The 13,120-nt window shown below is 45.1% G+C and overlaps 1 protein-coding gene across 1 annotated transcript in view; it reads right to left on the bottom strand.

Annotated features, from left to right (window-relative positions):
- Positions 1-11,346, bottom strand: part of XDH (xanthine dehydrogenase) — a 55,320-nt gene extending 43,974 nt beyond the window's left edge. Inside the window, exons 1-3 of the mRNA XM_081903721.1 lie at positions 11,139-11,346; positions 1,895-1,952; positions 385-481 (exon numbers count right to left, since the gene is read on the bottom strand). Of these exons, the coding sequence (XP_081759847.1) occupies positions 385-481; positions 1,895-1,952; positions 11,139-11,180 (197 nt within the window). The 5' untranslated portion in view covers positions 11,181-11,346. The remainder of the gene's footprint in view (positions 1-384; positions 482-1,894; positions 1,953-11,138) is intronic.
- Between the last annotated feature and the right edge of the window lie 1,774 nt (positions 11,347-13,120).

Raw genomic sequence — 13,120 nt, 5'->3', positions numbered from 1 at the left:
CAGCTACTTTGGCAAATATTTTAAAAATAAATTGCATTTTGTCCTAGATGACCATCGCTCAGAGATGGGGAACCTTCAACCCTCCAGAAACTGCTCAAGTACAACTCGCATTATCTCTGACCATTGGCTACACTGGCTGGCGCTGATGGAAGTTGGTGTCCGAGAATTTCTGGAGGGCTGCAGGTTCCCAACCATAGGCAAACTTTCTGCCACCCATCAAAGGAACAGAGCAAACAAAGTTATTAAATACATTTGAAAATTTATGGGAGGAACTGGCTTTACACAATTACATTTTTCCATCCACTGAGAATCTGTCCTCCGTACTGCCGACACCTACATTAGAAACCCATTCACCCATCTCATCACTTGCCATTCAAAGGATACATGGTTTTCTTCTGGGATCTGTCGAACTTGGAAATCATAACAGTGCAGGCACCACATCCACCTTCTCCACAGCCCAGCTTGGTTCCACATAACCCCACTAACAGTATGGCAGTTAAGGAAAAACATACCAACCGAGCAAGAAATTCTTAAATATATCTACAGCCACTGCTTCTTATAGCAGGCTCAGTTTCCAGATGCACAGAGTAAATAAAAGATTGAGTTATCCAATTTGTCTAGGACGATCCAACACTTTCTTAGGACAACAACGAAAACATATTGTGGCCTAGGGTTTTTCATCATCCTTCCACCAAATCATTTCTGTTTCCTGGTCCTACAGGCCCAAGGTTACTGGTAATTCATTTATTTTTGCTTGGGCAAATAAATATATCAGCTGATACAAAAGTACAGAAGAATGGTCTTAAATATCTAGATATGAATTATCCTTTTTTAATTGCTGGAGTGGATCAGCCAGTGAAAAAGAAATGTAGAATTGTGTTTACAAACACATGCTATATTTACTTCTTAACAACACATGACCAGCTAAAGAAACATCAGATTTAGGCATCACTTCCCCAGCATAGTTCATAGATGTTCAGTTCCGACAAAGATTATTATGGATGTTAGCGTATCTCTTTGGATGAAAAAAATGCATGATATTTGCCTTAAAAGTATTCTTAATCTAGTTAGCACAACATGGCCACTTGTCCATGAAAATAGAGGCCAGCCCTTTTTTTGTGGAAAAAACAAATAGTTGGACCCTAAAAATCAGTTATGTTACCACATATGAACCCCCAGCACTGCAGAATTTGCTTCAATTTTAATCCAAACCAGAGAGGTATTTCCTCCAAACCACCCAACCAGCCATTTTCTCTCCAATCTGTTGATTATCCAACTCCCCTCCCAAACCAATATCCAGCAGGACCAAACCAGTATTCCAGCAGGACCAAACCATGAGGAAAACAGGGAGAGGGAGGGACATATTTCTGCACCTGGCATGGTGTGTTGCCATGCACTGGACCACGAGGCCTTGAGGAAAGTAGTTAACTTCATTCCCTGCCATCAGAGACAGGACTGGGAGAGACTACCCTCCCCTCTACCCATGGCTTGCTGTCAACTACTGCAAACAGGAGGCTTCCAAGTCTGTGAGGGAGACCAACTCGTTTACAAAGTCAAATTCGCTCAGAAATAGGCCAAGCTGTTTTTCATTTGTGGGTCATGGAAGTAGGTGGCTCAATGAATTTCAGAGCCCATCTGACAGAAGCCAAAAAAAGGGGGGGTTGGTACAACAGAGAGACTGCCCATCTCCACATATTAAGCTATTGCTTAATGTCTTGAACATTAAACATCACTGAGACTGGGAATGGTAGGTGTAGAAATAGCAGGAGAAACGGTATTAGCAGGTGCCCAGTTCTAAATTCAAGTGAAGCTCAAATTCTGCAGGACCATCTATACAACTATGCCTTGGCCATTTTAAAATCGCACGCACGACGTGCCGGCTGACATCGGATACATTTCCTTCGAAGGTAGGTTAGCAAAGTAGTTTCTGGGTCCACATTCTTCTCCACCACCTGGAAGACAAGAAACATGATTTCCTTAAGATATGTGTTCATGCATGCGCTATAGTCAGTGCATCACCAGCATCAGAAAGTATTTTGGAAGTCAGAAAATTCTGGTGATTGTCAGTAAATCTCCCAAACCATCATTTTAAACAAGCAAACAAATAAAAGAGCTCTCTGCATTATGCTATGGTTATGGGCATGGGTATTTTAGCACTGTAGGTTTACCCCTTTGGTTTTCTAGGCGATTGCATTATGGTGTTTGACTTGACAGATTTTTGATTATTTTTTTTTGGAAAGGTTGTTTGCTATTTATTTGCTGCTTGATAGATTCTTGTTTTATGGGAATTGTGATTTTCAACCTGTTTAATTTTATACATCATCCTGAGAGCTATTCTTATTGGGTGACTGTAAACTAAGAAATCTTTAATAAAAAATATTTTTTAAAAAAAAATGGAATAAATAATAGTATGACAATAACTATATTGTGGTATTTCTGTCCTATGCAGGGTTTTGTTTTGTTTTAGAAGCTCCAAGTGCCTTTCCCCTTTCTATTTTGTTGAATCATGGAATTGTAAAATTGGAAGGGACCTTGAGGATCATCTAGTCCAACCCGCTGCAATGCAGGAATATGCAGGGGATCGAACCTGCAACCTGAGCAGTATCAGCATCACGCTCTTTTTATAAAAGTCTTGCTGACTCCCATGTGTACTGTATTCTCTGAGCAGAAAGGCAGGCTATAAGGGCAAAGGGAAGACCAGCTTTGTCCTATCCATTAGCCAGTGAAAGAGCAGCCACTCTGGTGCTTGCTTTCCTCTTCCCTCCCCATTTGCTTTTCCTTTTGGGTCTGTACAAAATATACAGGGGCAGGTACCGCTTACCTTTCAAAATATGTATGGTGGTTGGAGGGCAGGTAATTTGGGGCACTTTCTAAGTGAAATAAAATAAAATAATAATTAATAATAATAGCAGTTAAGCTATGGGCACTTTCACGCATTGTGATTTTTTGAGGGGATTTTTACTGACACCTCCCCATGGGTGCCATAGGATGTACTGGCAAGCAAACTGATGCTCATGGATGCCCTGCTGCTGACCCCTGCAGTAAAAGCTTAAAATGTGCCTGACAACATCTGAGGTGGTTTTTTTTCTTTGTTTACCTTGCCTCTCAGGTTCTAGATGGAACTTCAGATGCCTGGGGCAGCAGAAGCCTTTGTTCCTGCCGCTGCAGCAATCGCAAGCCCACAGGATCAGGACAGGACTTTTTGTCAAGATCAAAATGGCACAGTTTTCTTCCTACATGTAGAAGGCAGGCAAAGCAGACTTCGTGGCACCTCAAGTTGCCCTCCATTCCTACAGTCTTGGCTTAACACTTTTGGCCTTGCCAACTCCTCTCCTGGCCTTTAGCCAAATTAACCATTTCTTTGCAACAAAACAGCTCTTGAGAAATAGCTGCTTGCATATAACCTTCGCTGGCTTTCTCAGTAGGCTAATCCAAAGTACGTACCTACAAGCCATGTGTTGTACACATATGTATGGGTCATAGCACGGTGGTTTGGCAGGCGGTCCCAGATTTAATCCCCAGCTTTGCTAGGTATGGCTGCAACTTCCTCCCAAGCATACAGCCTTGGGGATTATGGCAGCCAGGGCGGGGCGGGGCGGGGGCTTTTTACTTTTAAAGATAAAGGGACCATTAGGTCCAGTCATGACCGACTCTGGGGTTGCAGCGCTCATCTCACTTTATTGGCTGAAGCAGCCGGCATACAGCTTCCGGGTCATGTGGCCAGCATGACTAAGCCGCTTCTGGCGAACCAGAGCAGCGCACGGAAACACCGTTTACCTTCCCGCCGCAGTGGTACCTATTTATCTACTTGCACTGGTGTGCTTTCGAACTGCTAGGTTGGCAGGAGCAGGGACCGAGCAACGGGAGCTCACCCTGTCGTGGCCTTCACCCAGCCAGCCTTCAGCCAGCCAGCCTAACCTGGAGCCCAATCTTTATTCTCTCCCTTCTTCCCAGCACACTTTGCTCAAAAGCAATCTTTTCCTGCCACTTCTCTCATACACCCCTTCACCGTGGCAACCTCAGTCTGCCCAGGCCCAAGATTCCTCTTACAGTGGCCATCAACACTTTTTGTCATGTTGTTGTTGCTTTTTAGTCGTTTAGTCGTGTCCGACTCTTCGTGACCCCACGGACCAGAGCACACCAGGCACTCCTGTCTTCCACTGCCTCCCGCAGTTTGGTCAAACTCATGCTGGTAGCTTCGAGAATGCCTCTTATCCCAGCTGAGGCCCTAGCTTGGAAAGGAAGCTTAGTCTGTATTTTTCCGCTGACCTCCAATCTTCCCTTCAATACTCCAAATAATCAAAATCCTACCATTTATTAATTTACAGGGTTTATAGAACTCAATCCCACAAGAGGAAGTTATGGCCACCAACTTGTCTGGCTTTAAAATAGGATTAGACAAAAATCCATGAATGGCAAAGCAGTCAGTGGCTAGTAGCCAAAATGGTGACATTCTCCACTAACTGCCAGAGGCAGTAAAGCCTCCAAATACCAATTGCTGGGTAGAGAGAGCCCTGTTGTGCTTTGCTCCTGCTTCCCACAGGCATCTGGTTGGCTACTGTGAGAAAAGGATGCTGGCCCAGATGGGCCTTTGGTCTGATCCCACAGGCTCTTCTTTGTGTTCCTCGGGTGCTCAGTTATGTACAAGTTGTTATTGTCCCAGTACATTCTGAGAATTCTAGCAAGAAGAGAAGTTGTGCCAAGCAGCTTCTTAAGGAACACTGAAGGAAATTCCCCAATGAAGAGATTGATTTTCCAAACGTGTCAAGACAATAACCACTTGTGCAGCTGTCTCTCTTTTGGTTTGACTTGCTCTACAACTTCTTTTTTAATCCTTTCCTGCTATGCCCAGGTATTCCATGCCCTGCACACATAACAATTTACCCAACTGTCGTAACTGTTGCAGTCTGCTAGGCAGGATTCCTGAAATCTCTTTCCTCTTTGGAAACAGAACCCCTTCTTTCCTTCCAATGTTTGGCCTCCATCAAGCCCTTCCATATTTTTTTAAAAATTACAAATTATACTAAAACAGAAAGAATTGCATGTTATTGTTGTATACGCAAGCTGCTTTACAGGCATGATTAAAAGCAGCACTAGAATATCCATCCACCTTCAGGGGAGAAGTATCCACTGCCTATTCTAGGACTTAATGTTTCAAGCTGTGCTACTGAAGAAACACACTTGGGCCATTGAAAGTTCCATTTCCCTGCTGACTGTTGTGGCAAACTGAAAGTGGTGGTTTATCTAGGATAGCTTCCTGGGCCATTTCCCATCTTTCTGTATACAATGTATGTCTTTATGGTGCTTAGAAGCCTGTCTGTTTTGATGTTTGGCTGCATTAGGCTGTAAATTTGCAGCTAATCCACTTGACGACTGCATTCATTGTTATAGTTTGTCCCATATTGTATATTTTAGTAAAAAAAATTGCAGTTTCTTTGTTCCGACTTCTCACGTTGTCTTTTGAAACTGAAATCCCTTGGGGAAGGCGGAAGGTTTCACAAAACTGCCCTGCCAACTTTAAGCTGCTGCCACCTGCTTTATCAACCTGGCAGTGGTGACAACCTAGCAGTTTGAAAGCACATCAAAGTGCAAGTAGATAAATAGGTACCGCTGCAGCGGGAAGGTAAACAGCGTTTCCATGCACTGTTCTGGTTCGCCAGAAGCAGCTTAGTCATGCTGGCCACATGACCCAGAAACTGTATGCCGGCTCCCTCGGCCAATAAAGCAAGATAAGCGCCGCAACCCCAGAGTCGGTCACGACTGGACCTAATGGTCAGGGGTCCCTTTACCTTTTAGTGGTGACAGTGCCTCTGGGAGATCCTCTTCCCTCACAACGAGGCTGCAGAGTGAGTGCAGGAAGCATTGACTTCAAGTCTGATTGACTTAATAATGACCAGTCAGAATGAGGGCAAATGTCCCCACAACGCAGCCTCCTGAGGCCAAAATGTTGCTCCGGCCAAGGAGCTCAATTTGACACAACTCCTCATTACCTTTTAATTCATGGGTAGGCAAACTAAGGCCTGAGGGCCAGATTCGGCCCAATTGCCTTCTAAATCCGGCCCGCGGAAGGTCCAGGAATCAACATGTTTTTACGTGCGTAGAATGTGTGCTTTTATTTAAAATGTATCTCTGGGTTATTTGTGGGGCATAGGAATTTGTTCATTTCCCCCCAATAAAAATATAGCCCGGCCCCCCACAAGATCTGAGGGGCAGTGGACCAGCCCCCTGCTGAAAAAGTCTGCTGACCTCTGATTCATTTAATTCATTCAGAACCTCTAAAGGCGAGAGCTGGTTCTGGAGAACTCTTAATCAGAAACTTCGCAGCCAGCTCAGCCTCTGTTGTTAGCAATACTGCTTACTTTTATCTGCCCTTATTAGCTAGACACTTAGCTTTTATTTCAAAGACTTTACCCTTAGGGTCAGAAGGACAACATTCCTTTGCATTTCTCTTCCTGGCCGTAGGGCATGAAGTCTCTGTTGTGATTATTATTAACAGATTATCTAAGCACATTTCTTACTCATGCGCAATAAAGTGATCATGTGCTCCTAGCTCTTACCACTGCACAAACAACTGAAAAAGTGTTTATTCGATGTTTGCATCACCTAGATTGGCAGAAGACTCAGGGCATACAAACATAACACATAATTTGTCTATGGAATCGGTGGCTCGTGTAGGTAAGTGTCATGGGTTGGAGCCCCACAATGGGCAAAAGATTCCTGCATTGCAGGGAGCTGAGCTAGATGACCCTCGTGGTCCCTTCCAACTCTACATTTTCTATGATTCCTGTATTACCCTTTTTACTGAGATCTACGGGAATTCTTCATCTTATTTTACCCTAGAATCATAGAACTGTAGAGTTGGAAGGACCACCAGGGTCATCTAGTCCCACCACATGCTCTAACCAACTGAGCCATCTCAGTTCTATTATATCTCCCTTACTTTCTTAATCCTGATCTGTTATGTAAGGTGTTGAATAGGATCCAAAATGCAGCAGTCTGATTGGTCCTAGAACAATAGGATTCAGAATGCAGCAGTCTGATTGGTCCACAGGAGCCACCCAATCCAGCTCCAGGTGGAAGTGAATCCGCAACCTGATTGGCGTACAGGAGAATCCCGGAATTAGCCAATCACATGGGGCCCATTGTGTAAATAAGGTATATAAAGCAGACACTCTGGAGGAACTTCCATTCCTCCTCACCACTATGAGCTGAATAAAGAGCATGAAATCCACTCTCGACTCCGAGTATATTTCATGGTCACTGGGTTCAATCAAGTTTTGAATCATACGCGGAACTCATATATGCCATGAGACATGGAGACACCTACTCAATCAGCTTTAAATGTGAGTTAGACAAATATATGGATAGCAGCAGCTATTCGCTGTAATGGTGGATTGATTATTTATATGGAACCTCCATATTCAAGGGTGGTATACCACTGAACACAAGCTGGGGAAGAGCAGAAAATCAACAAAGAGCTATTAACCTCAGAGCCAAGCTTGTGGGCTTCCCTAAGGCACCATACAGTTTGGCACCATACAGTTTGGAGAGGGGCATCAGGATTGGAGCTACAGCATAGGAGCGGGTGGAGTTTTTTGGTGCTGTTATCCCAAGGAAAGTCCCCTTCAGAGCTCCCATAGCAGCTTCCTCCTCAGACAGCACTAGCAGCTTTAGTAGGTGAATTCATTTTGTCCGGGCAGCAATGTGTAAATGAATGGTTTACAAGCCCTCCCCACACTACTGCTCTTTATCTTTATGTGGTTAACATGTAAACACACCTATTTCCCCAAGAGCAAGATGTTAAAAAGAGAAGAAAAAGAAAAAAGTTTCCAGCTACAATCATACTGCACTCTCATAAGAGGTCAAGGGACGTTATGTTAGCAGCCGATACATGGCAGAAAAGTAACAGGTGCTTAAAGACACACCAGCAGATTTGCCTGTGAAATAAGAGTTGGCTGGTGAAGTCTCATTGTCGCTTGTGTGCCTCTGCAAAAGCCGTATCTTATCGTTTTCCCCTTATCGCCCGGCCCCATAGCCTTGAAGTCACACGCAGCACAATACAGCACTGGTTATTTTTGCGATGTCAGGCTATCGGCAACAGAGACGAAGTAACCTTTCTCACCAGCTGCAGGACAAGGTATCATGTTCTGTTCCAGGCTCTCGGTCAACATTCCCAGGGGGTGTGTTGCAATGCTCCACCCATATGTACTTCAAGCCTCCTGTTCCGGTAAGCATTGCATAATGACAGGCCTTTGCTTGCTGCCGTGTTTGCAAGGATCTGAACAAACGGTTTGCAACAGAGCTCAATCTTCAGAGCTTCCAGGTTATGGTCTCCTCCTCCCCATTTCACCCTCACGACAACCCTGTGAGGTAGGCTGGGCTGACAGTAAATGGCTGGTCGAAGGAGCTTCCTGGTTGAGTACCCTGGCCCCTCAGGTCTATCACTCTAACCACTACACCTCTTGCAGGTTTGGTCAGCTTTATTTAGCACGTGCACCAAAATACAGTGGAAACTCTACTCAGGTATGGAATCCGTTCCGGAGGTCTGTTTGTGAGTCAATCCGAGTCGCTGGGAGAAGCGCCGTTCTGTGCATGCAGCAGCTAACATTCTCCTTTCCCTTCCTCCCCCACAACAAACACTCTGTGAGGTGAGTGAGGCTGAGAGACTTCAAAGAAGTGTGTCTAGCCCAAGGTCACCCAGCAGCTGCATGTGGAGGAGCGGAGACGCGAACCCGGTTCCCCAGATTACGAGTCCACTACTCTTAGTTGAGGTTCTACTGTAAGCTATCCTTATGGGTGGGCTGATGGGTAAAATACCAGCCTATCTGGAGGTATTAACCTTAGGCAATTTCCTGGATTTGTGAAATGCAAGTGTGCACTTAGAATCATAGAATCTTAGAGTTGGAAGGGACCCAAGGGTCATCTAGCCCAGCCCCCTGGAACACAGGAATCTCAGCTAAAGCATCCATGACAGATGGCCACCCAACCTCTGCTTAAAAACCTCCAAGGAAGGAAAATCTACAACCTCCCGAGGGAGACTGTTCCACTGCCAAACAGCGCTTGCCATCAGAATATCTAAATGTGGTTTAAAATATATGATGTGTGAAGCAGCCCTAACCCAAGTGGAAATGGCATAGGGAGGCAGTGAGCATCCGCTTGGCATGCAGAAGGTCTCAGGCTCAATCCCTGGCATCTCCAGGGAGGGCTGGGAAAGGCTCCTGTCTAAAACCCTGCAGAGCTGCTGCCTGCCAGTGCAGACAATACTGAGCTACATTGACCAATGGTGCAACTGTGTAAGGCAACTTCCTATGCTCCTGTGTAACTGCCCTGTGCTGAGTCAAACCACAGGTCCACCTAGCCCAGCATTGCCTGATCCAATTTAGCTGTTAAGAGATGTATTTTTTACATTTATATCCCACCTTCCCTCCAAGGTGCTCAAGGTGATGTACCTAGTTCTCCTCCCCCCCCTTTTGTCCTCATAACAACCCTGTGAGTTAGGCTGGGCAGACAGTGAGTGCCTGGTCAAAGGTCACCCAATGAGCTTCCCGGCCAAGTGGGGATTTGACCCCTGGTCCTTCAGGTCTGAGCCCAACACTCTAACCACTACACCACATTGGCTGGAGGTCCTATGCCCTGCTTTCCCACCCAATATCCTTTTAGCAAGAGGTGCTGGGGGGGTAGGGATAGGACAAGGTACATGCAGCCTTCAACCCTATGAGTTGCAGGTGCACAATTCATCTCAGAAACAGGTGTGTAAATGGGGTCCCAACTGTGCCCTGGTGGCTTCTGGAAAAGCTGTTGACTCTTCTTAAGCCTTCCATTATTACTGCTTTCTTAGAGTGACACTTGTAGGACAGACACTGCAGAGAGGGCCAGATTCCTGCCCAAATGTAAGGGGAGTCAGATGTCAGCACTCTGCTTTCCTAGGTCCAGCCTTGCTGTCACTAAAGGAGAAAGCGCAGGACAGACAAGTCAATTTGCTCTGTGATTTGCTGATGTAACTCAACCCCGTCTCCACTCCTGTGCAACCCATATGGAAGCTCCCAGTGCACAAAGGTGCGCCCTGGTTGACACCACTGGGCAGTAGCAACACAGAACCATCTGTTTGCTCAGGAAGGTCAGCTCCAGCCCCAGGCAGAGGAACAGAATTCCACCATGCTGAATCAGATTAATACCACTATTTATAGAGGGGAGGTGCTGATTTGTTTCAGTCTGTGTGCTGCAGTCTCGTGGCCGGAGCAAAATCTCCACACAGTCAGGCAGCTCCGGCTAAATTAACCTAAGCATAGCCTTGCTGGGTCAGACAGAACGACTAGGTGCAATGCTCTCTCTCTCTCTCTCTCAAATGCATCAGGAATGGAACAACCTGCCACCCCACCTCTGGCATGCAGCTGCTTCGCTGGTAATCACTAACATTTGATCTCTTTATGCAGAGGTGGAAATCGCTGTAGGTTTGTAATCATCGTGCTTGCTTCTGTAATTTAATTTAGGGAGGGTATCAGTCCACCAGCAACTGCCCAGCGCTGTCACTCAGTTGTTTGTTGCTGGCTGGACAAGCTACAGGCAGAGGGTGTGAAGAATAGTTATGTTACCTATATTACAGGTAGTCGTATTTTTAAAATGTCATAGAAAGCAAACACAGGATGGTTTTCCTTGCATGTACTTCATTCACTGGGCATCTTTCAGTAGCCTTCTTTCACTCTGCTTTATTCAATGTAAGTTTAGGAAATGTGGGTGTTTATTGAATTGGGGTCTATTTTTTAAAAATGTAACTCTTTCAGCAATGAAACAGAAGCATTCTCTGGAAGAAAGAGGCTGAAAAGCATTACAGATCATTATTATTTTTTGGCTAAAAGAAAGTTGGATACTATCTTTCTAAAAGAGAGAGAGCAATAGCAGCAACCTTCCACTTGGTCATTTGATTAACGTGTCTCCCTTACTCTACATTTTAACAAGTTTTAGTAGTTCAATAAAGTTTGCTTGTTTTAGAAATGATGATTTTTCAGTTTCACAAATGCTCAAGGCTGTTTAGCTGCATGTGGAGCACAGTTCTCGATAGTGCAGTCTGCAACTTGTGAAGTTAATCCAAGGGCTGAGATACAAACAAAAGAAAATAAAATGTGAGGGGTCTCCCCTACCTTCTTGCCATTGACAAAGAAGACCAGCTCATCTGAAGCCATCCTCTTCAGCTTCCTAACTTCATCCAAGAGCAGGACAGGATCCCAGATCACACTTTTCCGAACAGTCCCAGCGCCACAGCAATCTGAATCCCTGCAATGGCAGCCCAAGCAATAGAAGGAGCTCCTTAAGAATCTTTCACCTTATTCCAACGGTGGTGCCCTGGGAGAGCCCAGGTTATATAAGAGCCACCCGGAGGCGTGCCAGCTGCACTTGGCTGTGCCTTCTCTTTTCTTCACCCCCCCCCCCTCTAATGATAGCACAGGAGAAGCTGAACAAAACAAAGTCACCGCCCCTTTCTATGGCACAAGATTAGACTGAATCACTCTTCAAGTACATTGCTGTTCCAATAGATCAGGGCACCCAGAACCTGGCACAAGAAAGTTTGCCAACAAGTCGTGCTCCTGTTCTTTCAGCTCCCGGGTAGATTTTCTAACCACTTCTGCTGTCTCTGCCACCCCATTATGCCACCCACCTAGCTATAGCTTCATAGCAGATTTTACTAACTTTTTTTTAAAAAGCATGTTGATCGTGGGACTAGTGATTTACACAGTTAGAACAGGGTTCCCCAAACTTTGGTCTCCGGCTGTTTTAGGACTACAATTCTCATCATCCCTGACCACTGGTCCTGCTAGCTAGGGATGATGGGAGTTGTAGTCCAAAAAATAGCTGGAGACCCAAGTTTGGGGAAGCCTGAGTTAGAAGGTAGCTTAAGGCTGGAGACAGGAGTCCCTACCCCACAAGTATCTGTCAAGCGCACACTCATCTGATTATCTTCTCCAGCTATAGGTTTAGTAGGTTTTGCAATACATTTCAAAATGTAACAAACATCAACAGCTGGACAAAATAACACGATAGAAAGTGGTCAACTCTGTTAAAAACTATTATGAACATAAGAAGAACCTGCTGGATCAGGTCAGTAGCTCATCTAGCGACCAGTCTTTTCTCAGAGTGGCTAACTGGCTAACCAGGTGCCTATAAAAAGCCTGCAAGTACAGTCTGAGTGCAAGAGCACTCCCTCAACCTGTGGCCTTCAGTAACTATGGAGGCAGAGCACAGTCACCATGGTTAGTAGCCATTGGTACCCTTTTAATAATAATAATAAATAAAATTTTATTTGTATCCCGCCCTCCCCTAACAACAGTAAAAGTAATACAGCATTCTAAAATCAATTCATTCTAAAATCAATTCAAAATCAAATTAATGGCAACCATTGGGCTAGAGTTCTGTGAGGATTACCAAAGGAGGGGATCAGGCTGTGCCTTGGCCAAAGGCCTGGTGGAACAGCTCTGTCTTGCAGGCCCTGTGGAAAGATGTCAAGTCCCGCAGGGCCCTAGTCTCTTGTGACTAGAGCGTTCCACCAGATCGGGGCCACGGTTGAAAAAGCCCTGGCTCAGGTTGAGGCCAGCCTAACCTCCCTCTGGCCCAGGACCTCCAAGATGTTTTTGTTTGAAGACCATAAGGTCCTCCGTGGGACATACCAGGAGAGGCGGTCCAGGAGGTATGAGGGTCCTAGGCCGTATAGGGCTTTAAAGGTTAAAACCAGCACCTTAAACCTGATCCTGTACTCCACTGGGAGCCAGTGCAGCTTTTCTTTTCTCCCAAGAATCAATCTAAACCACTGGTCAATATATTGGCAGTTCTGTCTCCATCCTGTTTGTCTCTACTGGCCTGGAATCTCCCCTTCAACTCTCCAAATATTATCTAGATACTACCATTTATTAATTTCTACCATTCACTAACTCTGGTACCCTGGATCTGTGACATTATGAAGGAAGGACACTAACTCAAAGCAAGTTCAGAATAAATCGTGGGTAACAGATATCAGCTTAATTCACAAGCTGGAATGGTTGGTTTTATAGACATATATTCATTTTGGACCATAAAACTAATATTTGAGGTTAAAGGTTTAACTGATGTTTGGGAAATGCTCGATCCATCA

This window comes from Podarcis melisellensis (genome assembly GCF_964234715.1).
Source record: "Podarcis melisellensis genome assembly, chromosome: 3".
In the NCBI taxonomy this organism is placed as follows: Eukaryota; Metazoa; Chordata; class Lepidosauria; order Squamata; family Lacertidae; genus Podarcis; species Podarcis melisellensis.
The sequence above is the reverse complement of the archived record's forward strand: the minus strand, read 5'-3'. Positions and strand labels throughout refer to the sequence as shown.